The 24,308-nt window shown below is 53.4% G+C and overlaps 10 protein-coding genes across 10 annotated transcripts; 8 read left to right on the top strand and 2 right to left on the bottom strand.

Moving 5' to 3' along the window:
* Window positions 1-232: 232 nt before the first annotated feature.
* M409DRAFT_18878 (uncharacterized protein) lies at window positions 233-1,402 on the bottom strand (the record flags this gene model as incomplete). The annotated part of the gene is made up of 1 exon (XM_033804687.1): window positions 233-1,402. The coding sequence occupies one exon, from the start codon at window positions 1,400-1,402 to the stop codon at window positions 233-235; it is 1,170 nt and encodes a 389-aa protein (XP_033671794.1).
* A 658-nt stretch (window positions 1,403-2,060) lies between these two features.
* M409DRAFT_51147 (uncharacterized protein) lies at window positions 2,061-2,636 on the top strand (the record flags this gene model as incomplete). Its single annotated transcript, XM_033811726.1, has 1 exon — window positions 2,061-2,636. One exon carries the CDS (start codon window positions 2,061-2,063, stop codon window positions 2,634-2,636), a length of 576 nt encoding a protein of 191 aa, XP_033671793.1.
* A 3,564-nt stretch (window positions 2,637-6,200) lies between these two features.
* On the top strand, window positions 6,201-6,890 carry M409DRAFT_18876 (uncharacterized protein; the record flags this gene model as incomplete). Its single annotated transcript, XM_033804686.1, has 3 exons — window positions 6,201-6,216; window positions 6,270-6,358; window positions 6,573-6,890. The coding sequence occupies 3 exons, from the start codon at window positions 6,201-6,203 to the stop codon at window positions 6,888-6,890; spliced, it is 423 nt and encodes a 140-aa protein (XP_033671792.1).
* Window positions 6,891-7,671: 781 nt separating this feature from the next.
* M409DRAFT_18875 (uncharacterized protein) lies at window positions 7,672-8,132 on the top strand (the record flags this gene model as incomplete). The annotated part of the gene is made up of 3 exons (XM_033804685.1): window positions 7,672-7,770; window positions 7,826-7,975; window positions 8,034-8,132. 3 exons carry the CDS (start codon window positions 7,672-7,674, stop codon window positions 8,130-8,132), a joined length of 348 nt encoding a protein of 115 aa, XP_033671791.1.
* A 305-nt stretch (window positions 8,133-8,437) lies between these two features.
* M409DRAFT_63931 (uncharacterized protein) lies at window positions 8,438-8,819 on the bottom strand (the record flags this gene model as incomplete). Its single annotated transcript, XM_033815835.1, has 2 exons — window positions 8,438-8,704; window positions 8,772-8,819. The coding sequence occupies 2 exons, from the start codon at window positions 8,817-8,819 to the stop codon at window positions 8,438-8,440; spliced, it is 315 nt and encodes a 104-aa protein (XP_033671790.1).
* A 1,033-nt stretch (window positions 8,820-9,852) lies between these two features.
* Window positions 9,853-11,892, top strand: M409DRAFT_51144 (uncharacterized protein; the record flags this gene model as incomplete). Its single annotated transcript, XM_033811725.1, has 1 exon — window positions 9,853-11,892. One exon carries the CDS (start codon window positions 9,853-9,855, stop codon window positions 11,890-11,892), a length of 2,040 nt encoding a protein of 679 aa, XP_033671789.1.
* Window positions 11,893-12,086: 194 nt separating this feature from the next.
* M409DRAFT_63929 (uncharacterized protein) lies at window positions 12,087-14,490 on the top strand (the record flags this gene model as incomplete). The annotated part of the gene is made up of 2 exons (XM_033815834.1): window positions 12,087-12,105; window positions 12,527-14,490. 2 exons carry the CDS (start codon window positions 12,087-12,089, stop codon window positions 14,488-14,490), a joined length of 1,983 nt encoding a protein of 660 aa, XP_033671788.1.
* A 510-nt stretch (window positions 14,491-15,000) lies between these two features.
* On the top strand, window positions 15,001-15,594 carry M409DRAFT_18871 (uncharacterized protein; the record flags this gene model as incomplete). The annotated part of the gene is made up of 1 exon (XM_033804684.1): window positions 15,001-15,594. One exon carries the CDS (start codon window positions 15,001-15,003, stop codon window positions 15,592-15,594), a length of 594 nt encoding a protein of 197 aa, XP_033671787.1.
* A 1,226-nt stretch (window positions 15,595-16,820) lies between these two features.
* Window positions 16,821-17,447, top strand: M409DRAFT_18870 (uncharacterized protein; the record flags this gene model as incomplete). Its single annotated transcript, XM_033804683.1, has 1 exon — window positions 16,821-17,447. One exon carries the CDS (start codon window positions 16,821-16,823, stop codon window positions 17,445-17,447), a length of 627 nt encoding a protein of 208 aa, XP_033671786.1.
* A 245-nt stretch (window positions 17,448-17,692) lies between these two features.
* Window positions 17,693-18,487, top strand: M409DRAFT_51142 (uncharacterized protein; the record flags this gene model as incomplete). Its single annotated transcript, XM_033811724.1, has 1 exon — window positions 17,693-18,487. One exon carries the CDS (start codon window positions 17,693-17,695, stop codon window positions 18,485-18,487), a length of 795 nt encoding a protein of 264 aa, XP_033671785.1.
* Window positions 18,488-24,308: the final 5,821 nt, after the last annotated feature.

The following is a 24,308-nucleotide window of genomic DNA, read 5'->3' as shown; positions in this document are numbered from 1 at the left end:
GTTGAGTATCAATTAACACAGCATCTGCGGCCATCGTACGTATTCAACATGACCTTGTCGTAGGATATCGAAACTGCACCCCCTTTCTATGTTGACTGAATTAAATTCGCTACTTCGTTTACGTGATTCAATAATGATGAATACATGCTGCTACAGAGAGCTGGCACAGAGAAAATCAACAAGAGCTTGGTAAAACATCAGTCACAACCCCGGAAACGTTTGATCGTGAAATCTACCGCCCAGCACGCCGCTCAGAGTTGGTGGTATTCCGAGAGCCTTGGGTTGACTTGGAATTTCGAGGGGATATCATCGCCGAATCGGGGTTTCCCTGGCGACTATGTTGAGTATCGGCTCTGCGAGAGAGGGAAGTGTGGGATTGACGGGCAGGAGCAGCCATTGCGCCAGATCTCGTCGATGATCCAGCTTCGCTTTCCGTTGGGGCGGGCAATGCCCTTCTGCGATAAGCCTTAGGCACCTTCTCATCTATGCATCTGTGCAAGGCAAAAGCTAAATCCTGCATCATCAGCATTGGCTGTCTCTGTGAACCAATGTTGGCGATCGCATGTTCCTCTGTGCTGTCGTCCCTCCCTTCGTTGTAAGTCATCGTCTGCAACTCATCGAGTCCCGCACGGAGATTGTCCACTAATTGCTCTGCTTTCTGCTTGCATCGCTGTTGAAGTAGAGGCTGGCTGTCGGGGCTAAGTTGGAGCCATTTGCCCACGGTCTGGGTAAGTGAGTCGACTTCTGAGTCCTCCATTTTCCATACACCATGGTCTCCTAAAGCATTCTCGGCGGTTTCCACATCTCGCGACTTGAATTTGAGAACATCTCGAGCAAATAGATCATTCTGTAAGCCGCATACGTACAATTTGTCTCGAGGCCTGTTGAGCCTGTGTACAAGCGAAGGTGCGGCCAGTTCTCGCGAAGCTGGTCCACGAAGGACATGGCTTGAGGGAAGTCCATAATCCTCCCGGTCCAAAGGGCTGATATGGCTACTAGCCATGTCCTTCCAGATGAGGTCCCGGATCTCGGGTGCCAGGACTGGCACATGACAAGAAGCTTCAGCACTAGAGGGTCGTGGAATCATCCTGTGGGCAGGGAAGTGTACTGCGTAGTTGTCGCCCATTTCCATGATATTCTGGTAAGTCGAACTTAAGTCACCCCTGATCTTTTGGATCTCAGAGTTCTCATGGTCGACATGAGCGCGATAGTACGTTTCCTCTACGGCTGTTGTGCTCAGTTCTTTCCTCACTCCCTTCCTGAAGTGTTCGAAATCTGAATCCTCAGCTTCCAGAAGTCTTAATCTGGCTACAACCTCGATGATTTTGATGGAATACTTGAGATATTCAAACCTCGCCGCGAGACCGTAAAGCGGCAGGGAGCGCTTCATTCGCTCGGACATTGTGGATAGCGTTCGTTAAGCTCGTACAGAGGTAGTGAGGTTCTGATTCGATTGTTGAATGCTGATGAGTCGTTTGTGGATTTGCAGTCAAGAATGCAGTAGGTAATAAGAGCACTGAGCCGGTCTTAAATAGGAGAGATCAGTGTCATGCTTACAAGAGGGAACACTGCCATTGTGCGGTCCTGCGTGATGTAGTACGTCCCCGTGCCGTTTGCAAAGCGTCTCAATGAAGTCATGTATGTTGCCAATGGAGGTTCCTCGTGCTATGAGAAAAGTCGTTATGTTCCCACAAATAGATTGTGAGCAGTTCGCGCTGCCTGTTGTTGACGGCTAGCACGCGAGTCCCTTGGGTGTGGTCTCCTCATATGGCAACGGACAAACTCTTCACGGTCGACAGCTGACCGGGAGGCAAGGATTGCGTGTGCCACGGCAGTTCTGAACAGCATGTAGTAGCATAGTGACCTGATCATGCCGGCTCGTGGGGGATTTGTGTTCGTGGGCGATAGCAAACAGACTAAGCTTCGTGAAGAGTGTCTGACCAGCTAGTTTGCTCGATCGATAGCATAGAGCAAAGAGATCCCGATTTTGATTGTGTCCACACATCGGAAAGTGCTCTTGCTCTTGCTTTCCTCCTCAACCCTGAAGTGCTGTGCCAAACATGTCCGAGCTGCGATCAGCGTCCAACTCTTCTTCATCATTCTCCCTGCCCAGCGTCCACTTCACACGAGGCGATGAAGCTCGCCGCACCGAGGTGCCTAGCGGCAGCTCGTCTCCAGCTGATGCCGCCTTTGCAGACGCGGCCCAGCGACAGGGAGAGGTGAAGATCACTCTCCACGTTCTACCTTTCCTCCAAATCGACAGTACAGTTCTCGAAACCGCCGACGACGAATACTACCTCGTGCCCTGCTACGCAAAGAGGGTCATTCTCCGCCGCCGTGGGGAGGAGTTTGCGCTAAGAATGGCGGACGTGCGAGTGGAAGAGGTTGAAATGCGGCTGGGCGTCGGACAAGGAGGCGGGAGGCTGGCGATTGAGTTCCAAGGGAGGAAGCGACAGGAGTCTATCGTGCTCAAGGACCGAATGGCAAGGATCTGGAAGGAGTTGGATAAATGTATGCTTGCAGCTGTCGATGTGCGGAGTGTTGTGCTGGTGATGCGGGAGGATGAGAGTGTGAGGAAGAAGAGCATGATGAGGTCGGCTGTCCGCTCCGTCTTTTCGAAAGCGACGGCGAGATAGCCTCAACTAGCATCGCTTGAACATATTTTCTTCCTCTGAACGCCTCATCACCCGCTTCTTGACCAACTCAGAATGCCCGCGAAAGCTTTGCAAATGCAGGCGATGGCTGTCTGGCTGTCTGGCTGTCAAGGAGAATGAAACGCCTTTGCGCGAGGCAGAGCAGTCCCCAGGCGGGCCAGCAAAGGACCGCGGATACATCGATATCGTCAATTCAAGCCATCTTTCTGGACGCACGAATGGCCGTAGAACGACACACCTTTGCCGAGAACACCTGAGCAGTCTGCGAGCTCTTCGCCCAGCAAGCGATCAGGCGAGGCAACACCAGTCTCTATCGTCCTTGGCTCGCAAGATGAGCGATATGGATCTCCACCCGTGATCAAGGAGCGAGCCACAACCTGGCACTTCAAGGAGCCCGTCGAGCAAGAGTTGTTTCCTAATGGGAATGGGAGCGAGATTCAGTCTTTGGGGGCCGACGGCGAAGACCCCATAAACGATACATGCCAGCTTAAGCATGATTGGAACAGCTCTTCCTCTGAAGTGATGCTGCCGATATGGCCACAAAGATTGCAGACGAGGCCAGGCATTGGATCGCACAGCCAAGACTCATCGCTATGCGCCTTGACAAAACGCACCAGGTCTACGATGAATCGAAATTCCACGGAGTATGCCATAACAGCGAAAGAGCAGTAACCCGACCTAGAGCTGGATGCAAGCTAGGATATAGCAAGGCTACCTCCACCAGATGAGCAATTGCCAGACCATCCGACGTGAGCAAACATGGTCCGAACCACCAGTCCGAGATGTTCCTCCGGCGCTCGGCAGAAATATGATCACGAGGAGACGGATAGCGAAAGACCATCGACCAAAGCCTTTCCATTGAAACCCTCTGATCGGATAATATCAGTTCCAAACGTGCGAGTACTGTCCAAGACAGCCCCAGAGAAGAAGCATCCATTCTATTGCTGGTTCCCGAAGGACCAATGTGCTGAGCACCATAAGAAGAGGTGACGAGACTGGACGCAAAGTCGTTCCGCATCCATGACAATCCATTGTATGCCACGGCAGGTCATCTCGTGGTTGAAAAGAAGCCGATTTCCGGTATAACGCTGGCCAGGTTGTGCGCCCTTGGTGCCGCACAGTAGTCTTCCGCAATGCCTGGTTTGATGTTGCCAATCCGTCCTGCGAGGAGAGCGAGGTGTAAACGCAGCCTGGAGTCCGGTCTGGATGATAACTTCAATGTCTAAGGACGGACACAATCTTCGTTTTCGATGCCCCTGACTTGTCCTGTGGTTCCTAACGATGGGGACAATCATGCTGAAAAGGCCCTCTTCTAGATTGGCAGAGCAAAATGATTCGCTACCTGGCCTTGCGAAGACAGCTTATTGACGATTCGGGAGCATCCCTGTGGTCAGGATATGGAGAAACCTCCCAAGTAATGCTGCCCTTCGAGCGCAGAACTGCACCGTCCGGTCGCGGATGAAACTCCAGGACGCAGGCCTGAGGTTGAAGCAGTCGTTCGTGCTTAGCAACGAGGAGCCATGCTCTGATGAAATGCCTAGGAGACAGCGCTTCCCAGCCGAAGTCTCACTGCCTCTTCCATCGGCGACTACGTCAGAAAGAAGATTCATGTCTCCCTGAGCTCAGTCCGGGTCAAGTTGTCCACTGGGTCCGTCTCATCTTCACAAGCCTCGGGGAGAGGCTCTGGCCTACGCCTCCCGATCCATGAACGAGTTCCGTTGGCCTTTTGGTTCTGCATAGATATCCAATTCTATCTTCTCGTCCATCAAGTATGGGCCCAGGCGCTATCAACGCTTCTATTCTTTCGTTCTCCTAAATTGTACGGCAGGCAGGACACTGAGGACGGAGGGATGCGCAACTGGAGCAGAGACGATAGTTGAATCGTTGACGACTCGATGATCGGGGGCGGGATATGGCGTTCGTATAGGCGATGAGAGTGTCTGTCCAGAGTGCCGGCGAGCGAGGGTATGGGAGCAGTTGGATTCAGTGAGGCCTGTTATCGTCGTTCGAGCGGTGGTGCCAAGACATCTCCGTCCGCTTTCTTTCAGCGAGTCTCTCGAGTCTTGCTCCCCTCGACCACCACCACGAAAGTTAGCAACAGCGTCTCGCTCGTGCCGGCAGCCGTCAGCAGCGTGGACATATACGTATGCGAACGTTCTTCAAGCAACATCAGCTCTTTCTCTTGGTCACTTCGACAACGGTAAGTGAGGCGGACGGCAGGCGCACCTCCTCCGTCTTCAGTCATTTCCACCGCACCTTCTCTTCTGAATCCTCCATCACGACTCACCTAGGCGGCCCATCAGAGCACAGGCTCGCTGCTATTACTCGGTTTGGAAACGCTCACATGTTGTTCACGCCTCAGGTTCGTCCTGCTTCGTGCAGTGTCCGAAGATGCCTACGGTCAAGCCAGCGCCTTCTGACACGTAGCCAGCTACACAACCCGTCAGAGAAGACTGGTCAACAGTCGACCTTAACACAGAAGAAGCAAGCAATGCAGATAGCAGGACGTCCATCAACCAGCGAAGTCAAATTAAAGGGCCTGAAGATCGGCCTCTCCCGTGGCTCGCCAACGGTCCCGTATCAAGTCTAGCGCTAGGACTGCTGGCATTGCACGAAGAGGATATCCAAATGAACGACAGACCATAACCTCATCAGCCTTCTCGAAATCAGATCTCAAAACCCGATGAATCTGAAGAAGACCATCGAGACCATCGCTGTATCGAGCTTCATGTATATTGAAGCTCGCTGGCGGGCTCTATCGAGGCCTGAACTCCAGCGATGAGGCCTACTCGTTTGGGGTTACTCTGGCACTGTCCGAGCCACATAGCCGCCCAAGAGCCCAGCAGTCTTCGAGGCAAGGCAGAAGCCTCGCTGACTGGATGGCTGTGATCAGCTGGTAAGTCTTGCATCCTTATGAGGAACTTCTGACAAGTTTTGGCTTACCGTGAGCAGTCCAAGGCCAGACCTCGAAGCTGCACGGAGACTGCTCCAGGCAGGCACACCGGCTCCAACTCCCCGCCTTACGGTTTGTTCAAGTCCTTTTGCTCTCCAATTATCTTTCTTGTTTGTTTCACTTCTTATGAGAACCTGTCCTCACCTTCTATCTTCACACATATCCCCTTTCGCGGTTACAACCTCAAGGCCGAGGGACAGCCTTGGCACTTTGACATACCCTCAGGCTTGGTGAGCAGTCTCCCGTCTTTGTTTGATGGAAACATTTACAAAGGCAGCTGACGTTCGCAGAGAACCTTACTGTCCACCGAAGACCACTCAACGCCAACGATACTCGCCCCGACTCGATCATCGTCGCCTTCCCCTCCCTACAGTCCAGGCCCGCACGGACCTACGCATATCTCGCCTTCTGATTCGGTTAGCTCCGCCGAACTTTCCTGCCCTCTGGCTGGACGCGCGCTTTCTCCAACCCACAACATCGACCCCAAGTTCGCGCAACTCATCGAAAACAAGACGCGCCGACTCGAAACACCTGCACAACACCCGTAAGAGCTCAGCAAACCACATACACCAGCACTACTATCAATCGGCGAAATGGCAGGCGGAAAGGGTACGAAACGATGCAGCTATGACACAGTGCGCTCGTTTCTAACATCTGTACAGGCAAGACCGGTGGCAAGACCGGAGGAAAGGCGGGCGGCGCAGACTCTGGCAAGACCCAGAAGTCTCACTCGGCTAAGGCTGGTCTTCAGGTATGTTGTGAGCTCTGTTGGACACTCTATCGAGGGAAGCAATCTCGCCGAGGCTGGCGCGTCGCAAAGCACATTCCGTGACTCGGTCGCAAGTTTGCGCTGCAGCATCGTGCCGGATTTGCAGCGTGCTTGCTCAGGCGATGATCCAGCTCACCCTCTTCTTCGCGCGCCTCGAACATTCACATCTGGACAACTTACTAATCTGCGGCTCTAGTTCCCATGCGGCCGTGTCAAGCGTTTCTTGAAGTCCCAGACGCAGAACAAGATGCGCGTCGGAGCGAAGGCTGCCGTCTACGTGACCGCGGTCCTCGAGTACCTCACCGCCGAAGTCCTCGAGCTTGCCGGAAACGCCGCCAAGGATCTCAAGGTCAAGCGTATCACGCCCCGCCATCTTCAGCTCGCCATCCGCGGAGACGAGGAACTCGACACCTTGATCCGAGCCACCATCGCCTTTGGTGGTGTCCTCCCACACATCAACCGTGCTCTCCTCCTCAAGGTTGAGCAAAAGAAGGGAAAGAAGCTCGAGGCATAAGCTTTCCACAGGATTCATCATTTGCAAAGGATACCCCCCCAGGTTGCGGACTGCAGACTGCGACCGATGAGGCACGGATGACAAGGAAGGCTGTGCAAATGAACTTATGGAATGGAGTTACGAGGCGGTTCGTTGTGTGCTTGGGGACTATGGCGTGAATGGGGAATGTGGGCTTTTCTTCTTCGTGTCCTCCCTGTAGTAGTACACAATCAACGAGTTGTTGACAGTTTTCTCTCTACTCTTTCAAACGTGTTTGGGGATGTCTCGCACCCATGTGTATGACAGTGACCATCTGCGAACGAGCCTTGAAGGCAGACAAGCATACAACGATTCACGGAAACCTTTGATTTACATTGCAGTGTTGACGCCTATGACTCGTTGCGGCTCGCCCGTGAGTATGTACCGACGAGCATCCGTTGAATGTAAGTGAAATCTTTTCGGATTCGAAGGCGCGGACCTCGCATGTGTCATCTACATAATACTGCAATATCAGAAGATAACAATCGAGTTCAAAACTATTGCTCAAAGGTGAATACATGTGAACTGAAAGTAAGTTGTTGTTTCTGTCGCCTGAGGCACGCAAGCTGGTCTGTGCGCTTATCGATCCGAAGTGAAGGGCAGCTCGCTCGTGACTGGAGCTGGAGCCTTCAACTAAACACACACACACGACACTTTCTGACAAACCCACCGCCTTCAAATCAAGCGCCTCCCACTATCGCCACTCCAGAACAGCATCCCGACCGAATCTCGTCATCCACATTCATACCGCACATCCAACACCATGGCCGACGTAGAAATGACGGACGCAGCCCCCAAGGCCAAGAAGGTTGGCCCTAGCGGAGGCGATACTGACGGCAAGAAGAAGTTTGAGGTCAAGAAGGTAGGGAAATACATGTACAAGGGATGGAGTTGGAGATGCTGATACTGTGTTATAGTGGAACGCCGTCGCACTGTGGGCGTGGGACATCGTCGTTGACAACTGCGCCATCTGCCGCAACCACATCATGGACCTGTGCATCGACTGCCAGGCCAACCAGGCGTCTGCCACGAGTGAGGAGTGTACGGTGGCGTGGGGGATTTGCAATGTGAGTTGACAGCGAAAGACGTGGAAGATGCAGCTACTGACGAGGATTATTTTGACAGCACGCATTCCACTTCCACTGCATCTCCCGTTGGCTCAAGACTCGTCAAGTATGCCCGCTCGACAACCGCGACTGGGAGTTTCAAAAGTATGGTCGTTGAGAGATGGAGAGGAGGTTTCTGTGTTCGTGGGGCATTCTTTGGCGCAAAGGGGAGTTTGCGAGGGAGCATTTGCATGGCGCTACGAGGGCGCTTGATACGAAGGGCATGAAGGGCATGAATATGAGGAAAGACGCGGCAGCAAGACACAGCGGCGAAGATGCTGCTATGGCATGGCTTATGAGGTGGCTATGCGTGCTTGTTTGCGCACTAGACAGCTGAAAGTATTGATCTTTGTGATCATCTCATCCCGTTTTCCTTCTGTAACTCCAGAACTCCGTGCTTCAAGTCACATATCCCTTGCCCACTCAGCTCACTTTCTTCCCATCAACCTCAATACTAATGCCCTGCAACGCCGAGTTCGTCGTCCTGGCCGGCAAGAACGGCTGCGGATGCTTGTTGAAGAACGGCCACGGCGGCACCACAATCAAGAACGTCAAAGCCGTGCCTCCCAACCCGATGTACAGCGTCTGATAGATGTTCTGCGTGGCAAAGCCGACGAGGAAGGCGATGGCGCCGGCGACGGAGAGGAGGCCGTAGGTGATGTATTCGGCGAGACGTTGGCCTTCGAAGTCCTGTTGTGGATGACAGGTGGTCAGTTTGATGGAGGGGGTATTGAGTGTAGGGGAGCGGGAGGGTTACAATTTCGCCTTCGTAGATGGTGCGGGCTTGTTCGAGGATCGCGTCCATCTCGGATATGTTTGCGGAGGGGTCTTGTCTGTTTGGGAGATGTTGAAGCGTGTCGAGATCGTGGCAGTGGATCTGCACATGCAGCTGCTTGACGAGCCAAGCTTCCGCGCTAGTCCAGGGCGAAACGTCACTCGATGCGAGTGTGATCGTGCCTGGATTACGCAGAAAACAATTATTTTCTATTGTGTCGGAATGACAGGCATCTGGGCGGTTCACGAGCCGTATCTATTTGCAGACATGTGATGTTTGAATCGTAGATTCACCAGTTCGCCCCCCACGATGTAAACCAGTGCTCACTCATTGGCGCGGAGTTCAGCGCCCAACGTCCAGACCTGGCCCGTTCTCACGTGCAGAGAGCGGCTAGCGACGCCAGTCTCTTCGAAAACTCTTGTTCTGCTTTCTTTCTTTCTTCTTCCGCCCCAACGACTCCCTGCTCGTTTCCACACACGCACCACCACCAGGCCCACCTTTCGGCACCCACACCACACTTCAAAAACAACTCCAATCGCTGCAGCAAATGTCGCATTGTTGACTATCCGACCGACTCCTCCATCAACCCGACGACACCCAGCCGAAGCTGGCAGCCACTAGACCTGCGGCATTTTCGGCCTCCCTCCACCACACGCCCGTACAACCCCGTCGCGGCGAGCGCGACTTCGACTCCAACACCACCAAGTTGGCGGGACTTCAAGTGCTCCAGTTCTCCCACGCCCGACCTCTGCTCGGACCGTTCTGGTTCGTCTGCGGAGGCGACATCAAGCAGCCGCCATAACTGGACCGAACCACGACCTCGAGAGATCAGTTGCGACTGGAACTATCCGGCGCAGGCAGGAATAGAATATTCATAACCGATGGGTTAATTTGCGGGCCTCAGGAAAAGGTTGCGAGAGAGTAGAGACGACTCCGCGTGGGAGCGTTTGAGCCAAGCATAGACTTTGGACCGGCGTGCCACGAGTGCCGCTCATCAGTCCACCGGGAAAGAAAAGAATATACGCCACATACAGCGACATTATAGACGAGAACGACCGACGCAATGGCATTCACACCACGATCCGAGCGGTCGCAGACCAGATACTCCACCCCGGAGCCGGACTTGGACGACCATCGCTTCCAAGCAGAGAGCTTGCCACCACTCAACGATGCGCAACTTACTGGACGTCGTGGGACACTGGCCAGTCTTGTTGATGGTGAGCGACCACAGCGACCGACCTTGAATGTGCCACCGACCGACCACCCTGCATCGCACGGTTCACAAGCCCGCGACTTCTATGAGCAAGCGATTGACGATGGAGCGAGCGTCAGGAGCAAGAACTCGGCGCGTTCCACGAGGCTGCGCTCTGCTGATGAGGACTGGCACCGAGTGAGGCGTGAGACTGCCGAGTCGTCGAGCCCTCTTCCTCCACGACGCAGTCAGTTGCGTCGACCAGTGCACCCACGGAAGGAGGGAGATGCAGAGTCAATCCATTCACAACAAAGTTCTGATCGTTCTACTTCTCCACCCAACTCTGTTGACGCTTTTGCGCCTGCGAAGAGAGGACGATCTGGTACCGTCAACAGCAAGGCACCATCTGCGGAGAACTTGTCGCTGCACCGAACCAACTCGAATGGCACCCATCGCACGCACCCTCGACGTCGCCCGACCTTCACCGAAGAGAAGGAGAACGCATCGCTCGTTGCGCCAGCGCCAAACCTTCGATCCGATGGTGCATCTCGACGTAGCTCAGTTCAAGCTGATGTCTGCTTCCCGCCAGAGGAGCCACCGAACACGTACACGATCGATTTTGAGGATCTCGAGGAATTCGTCTCGCAGACTCACACCAAGACACCTGTTGCTCACCCGTTCATGCCGCACTTCACGAAGCAGAATGAGGAACAGAGAGTCTTCCTGGATGCTCGCCACAACAGCCAAACGCAAGGCTACTTTCCCGACATCGAAAAGCACGGCACTCAGACCGACGACGAGAAGACAGGTGCCAGCGAGTCGTCCGACGACCTTCGACGAGTGCCGAGCAACTCCGAGCAAGTTAATCGCTGGACTTTCTTCTCTTCGGAGATTGACGAGACGATCCACGCTCCAGAGCTCGGCGGCCTTCTGATGCCAGGCGAGAGCTTCCGTGATCTTTTCGAGCTTGGTCCAGAGGGTGGTGTATGGTGGCTTGACATGCTCAATCCATCAGAAGAGGAGATTTTCGCCATCTGCTCAGCTTTTCGTGTCCATCCTTTAACGAGGGAGGATATCACCACGCAGGAGACTCGCGAGAAGGTTGAGCTGTTCAAGAGCTACTACTTCCTCTGTTTCCGGGGGTTCTATGCTCTGGACAAGACCAGCGACGACTATCTCGAGCCGATCAACATCTACGCCGTGGTCTTCCGAGAGGGCCTCCTCACATTCTCGTTCTGCCAAAACAACCATGCTGCGACTGTTCGCAAGCGTATTGGACGTCTTCGAGATTATGTCAATCTTTCCGCAGACTGGGTCTGTTACGCCTTGATTGACGAGATCGTCGACTCTTTTGGACCTGTCCTCCGCGAGCTCGAGATTGAAACCGACGCTATCGAGGATTCGGTTTTCACTGCGCGCTTCGAAGATTCGCGACAAATGCTTAAGCAGATTGGCGAATGCCGGAAGAAGATCATGGCTTTGACGAGGCTGATCGGAGGCAAGGCGGACGTCATCAAGTCCTTTGCGAAGAAGTGCAACGAGGCATACTCCATCGCTCCCCGCGGCGATGTTGGTCTTTACCTCAGCGACGTTCAGGATCATATCGTCACCATGATGTCCAATCTGGGCCACTTCGAGAAGATGCTCAGCCGAAGCCATACGAACCACCTGACCCAGATTACGCTTCAACACACCGAGCAAGGTTCGCGAGCTAACGAACTTCTCGGAAAGATCACTGTCCTGGCTACCGTACTTGTTCCAATGAACCTGATCGCCGGTCTCTTCGGTATGAACGTCCGAGTTCCTGGTCAGGATGGCGATAACTTGGGCTGGTGGTTTGGGATTGTAGGGGTGGTGCTCTTTCTGGGCATCACTTGCGTGACGCTTGCGAAGAGGTTCAAGTTCATTTGATTGTTGTTGCATGGCATGGAAGAAGGGAAGAATGAGAGTTGGGGGGTTCATTGTTATTCGTTTTTGGGCATTTTGTTTCGGCTTGTGTTTTTTGATGCATCAGAGATCTGAAGATACGGCAGTGTGGTTTTCACATTAGATGTTTCCGCAGTACATAGATGATGAATGATACGTACAGGATACTTGAATCGCAAATGTATCAAAGAGTTTATGGTATACCTTACCAGGTTTGCTTGACGTCGAATCGCTGGCCCCACACGTTCTTGAAGGATTCGCCTCTGTTCATCGGCTCCATCGGATGATGCGCATTTCATAGCGTCGCCTCGTACAACTCCTTAGCCTTCACTGACCTGTTGGATATTGATGGCATTGATCATTCACTCGTTCTACACATTCATCGACATGGCCCTTGTCTCGTAGCAGCTTCACAACCCAGGCGCAACCCAGCACCCAACCATTGGCGGGGCGGAGATTAGGCGGAGCTAGAACGACCACAGCTCGTTCAGGGAATCAACCATGGCAGCTCCAAACAACACCCCCAAACCTGTCGACACCGACTACGACGAAGAGAACGCCATCCTCGAAAGCCACGGCCATGGCTTCCCCTCGCGCTACCGCGACGACTCGGACGAAGATGGGAGCGACAATGCCGACGCCCCTCTGACGGAATTCGATGGGTTGTCGGGACGAGGAGCAGCGGGAGGAGGGAGAGCGACATGGCAAGAGAGGGTGAGCGAACGGATACCCTCTCGATTGAAAGACGCTTGGAGCAAGACGGTCGAGTGGGTTAAAGGACCCAATCCGCCCCGAATCTACAAAATCACGCCTATATTCCCGAATATCCAGCACGCGCCCATCGCATTGCTGGATCGCTACGCGCCGAAGCGGAGACAGAGATTCTGGCTGCTCATCCTGCTGTATGCGAGCTGGCTCTTCGTCTTCTCGCTCATGCTCTGGAAGAGCTCGTTCGCGGCGCAGATCCCCGGGTATGGCACGCCCGTGCGCCTGAGCTGCAGTGCGCGGTACTGGAACGACGGGAATGGCTGTGGGTTGAACGGGGATCAGTGCCGGCCGTTCACGAATGCGACGTTGGCGTTTCGCTGTCCGGCGGATTGTCATAAGACGCTGCTGCAGAATCCACATGCGGTGGGGGATCAGGAGGTTGTATATAAGCCGCTGGTGGTTGGGGGCCCGATGGAAGAGGACAAGACGGGGTTTGAGGAGGAGTTGGTGGAGAATGCGGTTTATCGTGGGGATAGTTTTGTCTGTGCGAGTGCGGTGCATTCGGGGTTTATTAAGGATGTGGAAGGGGGTTGTGGTGTTTTGAGTCTGACGGGGGAGCAGGCGGATTTGAAGGGGAGTAAGAGGCATGGGATTGAGAGTGTGGGCTTCGACAGCTATTTCCCGCATACGTTTGGGTTTCTGAAGGGGACCAGGGCGCAGTGTCAGGATTTGCGGTGGCCGACGCTGGTCCCTTCGGTGTTCTTCACGGCGTTGCTGAGTCTTTGCACGACAGACCCAGGGGTCCATTTCTGGAGTCTGTTCGTGGCACTGTTCTTCCACGTCGCGCTGGTATCAGATCCCCCAGCGAACACGACCTACTACGGCCTCCTGAGCATCGCCTTCGGCCGCTTCCTCCCTGCGTGCTTCTGCGCGTGGGTCACGTACAAATACACCGTCAAACGCTCCCTCACGAACCTCACCGCGCAAGTCGAGAAAACCATCCTCTGGCTCGGCGCCGCCTGGGTCGGCTCCCTGAACAACTACACCTTCGACCGCATCCCCATCCAACGCCTCACGCCCCACGACATCAAAGCCCAACCCGGCGCCGTCCCCGCCCTCGTGACCATCATCCTCGCCCTGATCTTCATCGCCCTCGGCCAGGCCTGGTCTTTCCGCGTCGAAGGCCGCATGCCGCGCTACCTCGCCATCTACGGCCTCTTCGTCCTCACCCTCCTCATCATGCTCATAATCCCCGGCTTGAACCTCCGCATCCACCATTACATCCTGGGTTTACTCCTCATCCCCGGCACGAGTTTCCAGAACCGCCCCAGTCTAATCTATCAAGGCCTCCTTCTAGGCCTCTTCATCAACGGCGTCGCGCGGTGGGGATTCGCGAGTATCCTCGAGACGCCGGCGAGTTTGCTGAAGGGCGCGCAGCAGAACACCATTTTCCCTGCGGTGGAAGTTTTGAATATCGGCGGAGTGCGAAACATCACGTTTGATATGGGCTCTCTACCGGCCTACGATGCGAAGAACGAGGTTTTGTATGATGGCATCAGCGTCCTCGTCAACGACGTTGAGCGATTCAGGGGGTATGGTGATGATGGGGCTTATTGGGACGACAACGATGGCGAGGGACAGAGGTTTGAGTGGACTTGGAATCGGCATGTTCCGAAGAGAGGGCAGAGTGAAGAAGACGAGAGCGTGGATGTTGGAGAAGGGACGGAGGAAGTTGGTGCAGAGAGGAAGAGAATCCTGCCCGAGTATTTTCGATTCGGATACATGGCGGGGAGTCGAGTGGGGGATTATAGTAAGGCTGGGAGGTGGGATGAGGAGGGACGGTGGAGGGAGATGGAGAGTGGGCCGAGTTTGTAGGGTATTGTATAGATAGATCGATTGGAATTATTTTTGTTCTTGTGGCCCTCTTTTCTGGGGTTCAGGGTTTAGGTGAGTTGTATGCTGTGGTATGGTTTTTGAGGGGGCTTGGAGGGGAGGATGAGTGGCATGGGAGCGTGGCTGACGTTTTTGCAGTTTGTCTGTCTTGTCTTCGGTGGACTCGTGAGATAAGGCTAGCAGGGTAGCTGCAGCGGGCACAGCCATGTGCAAACACACGAGCTCCCTATATTTTGCTGTCATTCCTGACTTCAGCCCTACCGAGAATTGTGCAACCACGCCGACCTCTGCAGATCTGAAGACCGCCGATGGACTGTCGCCAGCTGAATTGCGGATTTTCACTACACTTTGTCCGTCGATTGAAGCCACGAGCCTCGCCAGTAACATCATCGGTATACGGCGATGTACCCCCTTCCGGGGTCCGATTGGATTCGAATTGTCAGGCTCTTACACGCCGACCAGGGCCGCGATGGAGGGTCTCTTTTGTGTGCAATGGAGAACCAGCAGTTGAATAATGGCGACGACGCCTTCATAGCCCTGTCGTACAGCTGGGCTATGGCCAACGGAGACGATTCCAAATCACGATCCGTGGTAGTTGATGGACGGCGGCTCCTTGTGACTCAGAACCTTTTCGAAGCTATGCTTCAGGTACGGCAGTCATATGGTGCGGTTCGCCTTTGGGTCGATGCGATATGCATCAGCCAAGAGGATATCGAAGAGCGGAATGAACAAGTCTCTCGAATGAGCAGTATTTATGCCAGCGCGGCGGAAGTCATCGCTTGGCTTGGGGCGGAGGAAGACTTACAAGCCTTCCGCATCCTAGATTGCCTTGGGTCGAATTCATGCGACCTCAAGACTTCCACCATACATACCTTCAAAGCGTCCGACGGCAAAGTGATCGGTTTGTGCGAGTTTCGACACGAAAAAGAAACGTCGCGCAACGACCTCGATCCTGACGCTTTCCCACTGCGGTCCTACGCCCTTGAGCTTGCTACATGCGTGAACGGTGTCTTGAACCGACGATACTTCAATCGTCGCTGGGTCGTGCAAGAGCTGTTCTATGCGAGACACTTGCGCTTCCTCTAGGGTTCCAGCCAACTCTCTATGGCGTCGCTCATATCCGGCTATCAAGGTCTCCTGCAAACACTATATAATGTGGGATGGCAAAACGCGCATGTCCAAGTGTTCCCTTCCCTTGATATCCTCGAGCTCCGGACGAAAGTCAAGCTGGAAAACCAAAACGTCCCGTTCTACGACGTCGTTGCTCAATCCACCGGCCTGAAATGCTCGGATCCGCGCGACATCGTTTTCGCTCTGACAAGCCTGAGTCCGACTTGCGGCATACAGCCTGACTACAATCTGTCATACACGGACGTACGTATCACGTTTTCGCGTTACGTTGTTCAATCTGGACATTTCGGGATGCTCCTCGACACGATCCAGGACCTCAATCTACACCTCCGCCACGGAGTAGCAACCAACGACGAGGGAGGATCTCGCTCACCCGAACGCACCGACCTGCCTAGCTGGGTGCTGGACGTTCGAAGGGGCCTGAGAAGACATCACAAAGAACCCCTTGTGGCCGTGGTCAACCCGGACAACTCTCTGAGCTGCAACGTTCATCGCATTGGGGTGATATACAAGATCGAGGGAAACTACCTCTGGTTGGGAACTCACCGGGCCTGGAGACCCCGAACATGCATCCGTAACATGAATATAGCCAAGACTTTCTTCCCGTACCCCGTCTTGGGCAGACCAGGCGATGTGCTCTTCGCGTTCGAGCACTCGCAGGCCGAGTGCCGTGATGTTTTATTACTGCGGAGGACGTTTCGACTTGGAAGCTATCGGCTGTTACATTGGAACCGACGCATACGCTTGGAGCTGGATGGGCACAAGATGCTCCTCCCAGACCGGGAATCGACAGCAGTGCGAATTTTCTAACAAATGTACCATTGCGAATGTAGACTGTAAATGCCTAGCTGGTCAGCGTCGCCTCCACCAACAGCTCTGCAGAAGGAGGCGAAGTTGGCGGCGTTGGCTTGCTGTGGCGCTTTCATGCTCGACGCCCGCATACATCCACCCCACCTGACCACCACTCTGTGGTAGAGGCCTCGATTGGTCGCTTGATGTTGTGGCTGCTTGCAGCGCCTCTTTGCTGTGTATTCTCCCTTCAGTATGATATGCTGGGGAGGAAAGCTTTAAGAACTGGATAACGCTTCCTGTGCAACTTCGAATAATTTGGCTTCAAGCGGAACACCAAGCTGTGACAGAACGCTCAGCGACAAAGGGCTACACACGGCAGTGCATCCACTATGGATCAACGGTCAGGATATCAGTACACACCTCTTCCTGGACCTGGCTGGATCCGACTCCTGACTATCTACTCTCGCGAGGTCGTTGACAATCAGGACACCTTTTTTTGCCTTCTCGACGACCATAATCTCGAACACAGCGACCGCGATGGCTATATTGCCTTATCATACAGTTGGGCAATGCCTGATGGAGACAGCTCCAAGAGCCATACAATCTATATCGGCGAGCTCAGAGTGGCAGTCACGCAAAACCTCTTGCTTGGCCTCCGCAGGATCTTCGGACCTGACCGACCGGTTCGCTTATGGATCGACGCCGTCTGCATCAATCAAGCCGACATTCCGGAGCGAAACGAGCAGGTTGCCCAGATGAGTCGGATCTATGCCAGTGCGAAAGGGGTCTTTGCATGGCTTGGAGAAGGAGGTGACGAAGAGGCCATGTGCGTGCTGAGTTGTCTAGGGAAAACCCAGAAGGCGAGGTGTGAGCAACGACATGCGTTCTCAGTCTCGGATGGTGGGATACTGGATCTTTGTGAGCTCCGGCGAAAGGGCACTTGGACAACGGATCTCAAAGGTCGAGGGTTTCTTGACGTTTACAAGATTGAGAACGATAAAAGCCGGAGGACATAGGTCACGGAGATGGCAGAGGCATTCTGTGCACTTCTGAAAACGCGGTACTTCTCTCGACGCTGGATTGTTCAGGAGATTTACCATGCGAGAGGTGTGTGGTTTACTGGGGATCCCAACGATTTTCGATGAGGGCCGTTGCTGCTTGTCTGTAAAGCCTCTTGGATCTAATCAACGAGTGCATGGAACATCCTTCCGACGTTGGGGATTCCCTGAGAATCTTCCAAAGTACGCTGCGCATGCTCGAAATGCGGCAAGACGCCGAGAGAGAAGGCAAAGTTGTGCCTTTCCATGAGATTGTAGCCAACACCTCGCCGCTGGCATGCTCGGATCCACGAGACATTGTTTTCGCCTTGACCAGCTTGTGTCCTAACTGTGGGTTGCAACCAGACTACAACTTGTCAACAGCTGCGGTGTATACTGCCTTCTCCAGACAGCTTATTCGACACGGCATGTTCGAGATGCTCCTGCAAAACCTGCAGGCCGACAGACAGTTGCAACGAAATCATCGCCTCGGATTATCTTGGATCGTCACCAAACCCACTCTGGCCACTGATAGTGACCTTGAAGATTTGCCAACATGGGCCCTTGACCTGCGGAAAGGCTTCAGACTATTCGCGCCCATAGAACCATCCTCGTCACCAAGCAAATTCCCAACAGGTCATCCCTCCGATGTTCGCTTTAATCGCAAAGACGATTCCATCACCTGCTGCGTCTACTTCATAGGCACCATCGCCAAGTCAACGAAGGACAGCTTCCGTCTGATCGAGACCGTCGTGAATGGCGAGTACAACCGAGCAGAAGCACGAGTCAAAGTCGAATTCCCGGATGCACCTTTGGCCGGGAAGGGCGACATACTGGTTGCATTCGACCAGTCTAAGTCCACAAGGTACTCTTACTACAATGTCATGTTGCTCCGGAAAATGAAAGATAGAGATGCGTATGCCCTGTTGCATTGGAGATATCGTGCGAGTGTGGAGTTTGTCGACAGTTTTCTATCTCCTCCGACGGTTCAGGAGAAGAGATTCGTTAGGATTGTTTGAAGATGGGAGAGTGAATATGCTTAACGATCCCCCTCCGGCAGTGCATCGGCACCACTCTACCCACCGCCGCGACCTGGATCGGTTAATAAGACTTGCAGAGGCGCTTGTCTCCAAGGGGAACACCTCAGCATGGTGGAGTAGGGCTTTCAAGCGAACATCCCAAGAAAAGTACACGACTTTTCAGTCCGTTGGAGGATAAGTGGAGTACTGCATCTTCGCACATTCTGCGGAGGACCTATAATAAGCTCTTGGCTTGGTTCGGGTACCTCGTCTGGTCTGATCAGTTGAACTTGCAGGAATCACGAACTCTCGGCAGCGCCAAAAATACAGTACAGCGTCTGATCACTTCGAAAATGTGGTCCCTTCGAGAGTGACCGGCGGTTCAGCATTTCCAAATTCGACATTGACGCCAGCGAACCCCTGCAAGCGAGTGACCATTCGCTTAAGCACCAGTCCAAAGTATGGTGCTCAGACGCAATATCGAGGCTGAGATGCATGACACATCCCACCCGTGCAGATGTAGCACAGGAGCTGGCTTCGCTTGGAGACGGACTTTTCATACATCGTGAGAGCCGCGGTCGTCATCTTGCAATACACCATTACGTTACAAGGACAATGGCCAGCGCTCTGTATCAGGAGGCTTTGAGGCAATTCCGCGATACCGTCAAGCCACAGAAAGACAGAGATCGAGAGGTCTTGAACAACTTCCTGCGAGAACGAGAATGCCCGGAAGCCGTGAAGCAGACCGCCGTGGAACTGAAAGAAGGCACAGACGGCAAGTACGAACGCGATCTGGGTCCTATTCCCAAGGAATGAATTTCGAACATTCTTGGTAACATTCAGCGCGCCATCGACATTGGAGATCTCGCTGCAAAGGGCGGTGCCGAGTCAGGTACGGTCGAAGCATGAGGATCTTGTCCGTGCTTTGCTAACCATTGTAGTTGGCATGGCGTGGATGGTTGTGAAATTGACTCTTGGCGCTATCCAGGAAAACTACGAGCTGTACAAGTTGTTTGGGATCGGTCTTACTACTGTGACTGAAATTATGACGATCATACCACACTACGACAAGATGTACGACAATCGCGGAAAGGCTGGAGCTGCGAAAACCGCTTTCATGGACGCCCTTTTCTCCAACATGAAGGATGCATATTCTGCTACTTTGATCTTCTGCTATACCGTGAAGAAGCACGTCAGAGCCCGCAGAAGAGACATGCTCGGTCACGCTATCAAGGACTTCTTCGGGGTTGAGAGACAAGACTTTCAGTCCCGCCTGGAAGCGATGATCAATTTGAAGAACAAGGTTATCGAGTATACTGACGGGGCTTTCCAGGAGAAGGTGTTTGACAAATTCGCTGGTCTCGGGAACGTTGTCCAAGGGCTTAAAAAGGATCTGCAAAATGTGAACAGCTTCGCGGAAACAGCAAGTCGGCTGCGAGAAGGCCAGGAAGAAATGTTGAGCAAACTTGGGGAGACTGAGATGCGCCTACTAGCTCGATCTGATACCAACAAAGAGGAAATTGTGAGGGCAATCAAAGAGAACATCAAGCCTAAGACGCCTTGGGAGCTTGCTGAGGCTCGCTACGACCAATTGATGAAGAGTCTGAATCCTTCAACCGAGCCCTATGCAGGTATTGACGGAGAGACCGAAGATGGATTCGGCAGGACGATCATTGAAGATGAAAGGTTCCTCAAGTGGAGGGCGGATGTGTTCGAACCACATATCTTGATGCTTGTTGGAAAAGAGGGCATGCAGAACCTTATTCCATCCCAGAAGAGACTGGCTGATACTTCGCAGGCTCTGGCAAGACGACGTATACCTCAGCCTTGAGCAGTCACCTTTCGAACGAAGTCAGGTCGAGTCAACTTGTTCTCTCCACGTCTGGCACCAGGACTGAATCTGGTGAGCAGCTAAGTAAAGGCCTGGCATACCAGTTGAGCACCCTCATGGTTCAACTCTTGAGGCATATTCACCACATCGCTGCAAATGATGAGGATGCAGAACTTTTGACCAGGGCCATGGACTCAACGCGCATTTCCAAGACCGAAAAGGATTCCAAGTCCGGCCACAATACGCAGAAAGCGGAGAGCAAATCCATAATGACGGCCAAGAAGGACGACGTAACTTCATTGACAACATTGTCTCGAACAGCACGTGTTCCCATCGGTCGAATCGACATGATATATGTTTTGATTGACAGCATCGATAACTTGACTCCAGCGGACCAGACCGAGCTGGCCCAACAGGTCCGAGGCCTCCCTGCGGGATGGCCGCACATCAGAATTGTTGTAGCTTGTGGACCAACCTCACGCTTCTACGACGATATGATGGAAGACGTGTACTTGTATCCTCTGGGCCTCGCAACCTTGGAAATCGACAACAGTGCAGATCTTATGGATTGTCTTGACAGAGCCATGGACAGCATTCCCAACTTGCCAGTTGAAATTCTTGAAGAAGCAAAAGGAAGAATCCTGAAGAAAGCAAAGTCGAACTTCAAGTATCTCATGCAAGTTGCAATACCTCACATCCACCAACCATACCAAGGCTCGCTCTTGGCTCACATTGACAACCTCCCGGAGACTGCAAGTGTGTCATATGCGAGGTTCATTCAAGGCTTGGATCCAGGCTCGCTCGAGCTCCTACGGGCAGCGCTATCTCTAACACTCCATGCTAAGAGTCCCATAAGAGTGGATGAAATCTTTGATTTCTTTACAGGAATTTACTTGCAGCCATCAGAGGAAGGGCCCGTCGCGAGATCGGAGCCGACGAAGCTTCAGATTGACCAATTGAAGAACGCCACAAGACCTTTTCTCGTCGTCGATACGACAAAAGAGGCGGCATCTGTTCGCCTGACCGACGCTGAAGCGATTATGTCCTTTTGTCAGCCCCGCGGAGAGAGTCCTTTGGTTGAGAAAGACAGCATATGCGCCAAATGTAAAAGCATGATACACGCCGAGCACTCACTCGTCATCGATGAGGCAGAGTGGCAGGTCGATCTTACCCTCAGATGCCTTCAACATCTCAACAGTCGTCTATTTCAAGAACGTTTTGGTTTGGCAGCAGGACCCGAACCGGATGAACAGCCTATCTGCTCAACTACAGCCTCTTCTCGTCGGCCGAGTGTTCAAGGGCTTGACGCAGAAGGCTCCGGGGTCATGGACCAAGGGCTGAGCGTACAAGAAGCCAATGATCGAAGTGGACTCACTGCAAAACTTATCCCCCAAAAAGCGGGCGATGAAGCAATTCCAGTTCAAGATGCGGAACAGACCAGCGCAGATGTAGACGAACTTAGCGAAAGCCAGCAGGCGCCAGCATCCTCTGAGGACGAGGATGCCGGTGACGAGGACTCAGTCGTTGATGGGAGCGATGATGTAGACTCATCTGAGTACGGTCAATATGGAGGAATGAACTACTCTTCCTATGACTGGCTGGACAGCCGATATGAGATAGACTATTGGTACGAGCACCTGCTCGAGGCCCAAAAATTATGGACCAAAGAGAAACGCCAGTCTGAACCCAATTGGCAGACTATCTGGGACGAACTGGATAAGTTTACCACCGACCATGAAGCTGCCTTCATCCGTTGGCAACACCGAGTCTTCACACGTAGCGAGATTGAGACTCAGCCGGAACCGTGGAAGCCTCTCCACGTCGCCGCATTTCTTGGAATCACATCTTGGGCCGAGCATCTTATGGAAGTGCATAATGTAGACCCCAATGAGCTCTCTTGTGGTCGAAATTCTCTGCAAGCTGCTGGCAAAGGGACAAATGACCTTGGTGTGCTGGAGTTACTGCTGGGCAAGGGCGTCGACCCGAATTTGGAGACTACAAAGCTGGCATCTTTCAGCTCGTGGTTGTTATCGAGTCCTCATCTGGCGACAATCGAGGCATTCATACGGCACGGTGCGGATCCCACTATTCCATGTGCACAATGGGAACAAGACTATCCTCTGCACAGCTTTATGAGCAGCGGCGAGGACCCCGAAGCACTTCGCTGCCTGATTTGCTCTGATGACCCAAAGCGAAAGCCAAACATTGATGCAAGAAATGCTAATGGTCAAACTGCACTACACGTGTTACTAATGCGTTCCAGCGTGCCAATCAAGCTGCTGGAGGCTTTCGTATTTGAACATGGAGCCTCTGTGAACGTTGAAGACAATGACTCAACACGGCCTTTGCAGCTAGCATGCTTGTGGGGCGAGGCAGAGGTGGTGAAAGTGTTGCTCAGAAACAACAACGATGTCAATGACCCCGATTCCTTTGGAAGAACGGCAATGCACACTGCTGCCCGAGGTGGGCACCGGGACTGCATCGATCTCCTTCTTGAGGCGGGAGTCCGTCCGCACACCATAGACAACCACGAAAGGACTCCCTTGTTCTATAGCTGTCTCAGTGACAGCAGCGAGACCGCGATGCAGATTCTCCAGGTTTTGCAAAGCAGCGGCATGGATGGAGTCGAGATCAACAAGGCAACAACCTTTGGGCAAACGCCAATCCGCCAAGCAGCCGCGCGAGGACTGACGGATGTCGTCGATATTCTCCTGCAATCACTCGGCTCAGAAAGCGAGTCAAAAGCGTCCCTTATCAACAGATCGGATGTGAAGTATTGCCGAACTGCGCTCCACCAAGCAGTCAGCAACAAGTACGCTGACACTGTAGCTGCTTTACTGAGCCATGGTGGAGATGCTTCCCTGCCAGATCGTGATGGAAAGACTGCACTTAAGATTTGCCACGAACTGCTAGCTTCGACCCCGAGTGAACCTCTTGAGGACATCGCCGTACATCTGATCATGGACAGCCCTGAATCGGCGGTGCGGGATACAGAACTGGCAGCAACGGCAGCAACGGCAGCAATTTGTGGAAGCACAAAAGTTTTACGTTGTTTGCGAGCCCATGGTGCGGATCTTACATCCTTCGATCGTTTTGGGTGGAGTCCGTTGGCTTTGGCGAAGCGATTCAAGCGGACTGAAGCTGAAGACTTTCTGCGCCGGCAGACTGCCTGGGTCAATGCCTTGCCGACTCGCTGGATCGGTGGTAGAGATGGCACGACACTTTCAGGCGACGGACTGGTAGTGAGCAATACTGAACTCAGCAAGTTCTGCCTGTCCACGGAAAGGCCACTCCCGCCAGGTCTCGAGCGCTACTACTTCGAAATGACGCTGAAAGCGATGACCCCATCACAGCCAAATGAGCACCCGATCGTGGCGATTGGCTTCTGCACGCACGATGCATCTCAGTTTCGATTCCCAGGCTTTCGACCATCGAATCTTGCGCATTCTGCAAAATCTTGGGCGTATCATGGAGACGACGGTCTCAAGTGGTGCAATGGTGACATTGAGTTCGGCACAAGTGATGACTGGCAGCACCGTTATGGTGTCGGAGACACGGTAGGGGCAGGTTTCGATTCGCAGGATGGTATCGTGTGGTTTACGCGCAACGGGAAGATCGTGGCAGAGGGGAGAATGTTCCCCTTGATTGGAGTTGATGACGAAATTGTTATTGAGACGAACTTCGGACCAGATGGCCTTCAATGGAAGGACACGTTGAGTGGCAAAGGAGCATGCCTCGAACCTGTGGTAGAAGAGGGGGATGGCAGTCACAGTGCTGATGAAGAGGTGTCCGAGCCAGACAAGACCGACGGATAGGACAAACATGCGACTGGACTGGAAAAATTCATTGTTGAGGCGAGAGGTGCTTGAGCGGCCCTGACAAGCAACGACGGCTCTGGAGACTATTGCAATCCACGTGTACATGGCATGGGCTAGACATGGGACTAGAGGTGACGACTTTTCTTGTGCTTCAAGCAGTTCTTTGTTCTCG

The sequence above is a fragment of the Zasmidium cellare genome (assembly GCF_010093935.1).
Source record: "Zasmidium cellare ATCC 36951 unplaced genomic scaffold M409scaffold_6, whole genome shotgun sequence".
Classification (NCBI taxonomy): domain Eukaryota; kingdom Fungi; phylum Ascomycota; class Dothideomycetes; order Mycosphaerellales; family Mycosphaerellaceae; genus Zasmidium; species Zasmidium cellare.
This window is presented reverse-complemented; position numbering and strand designations above follow the sequence as displayed.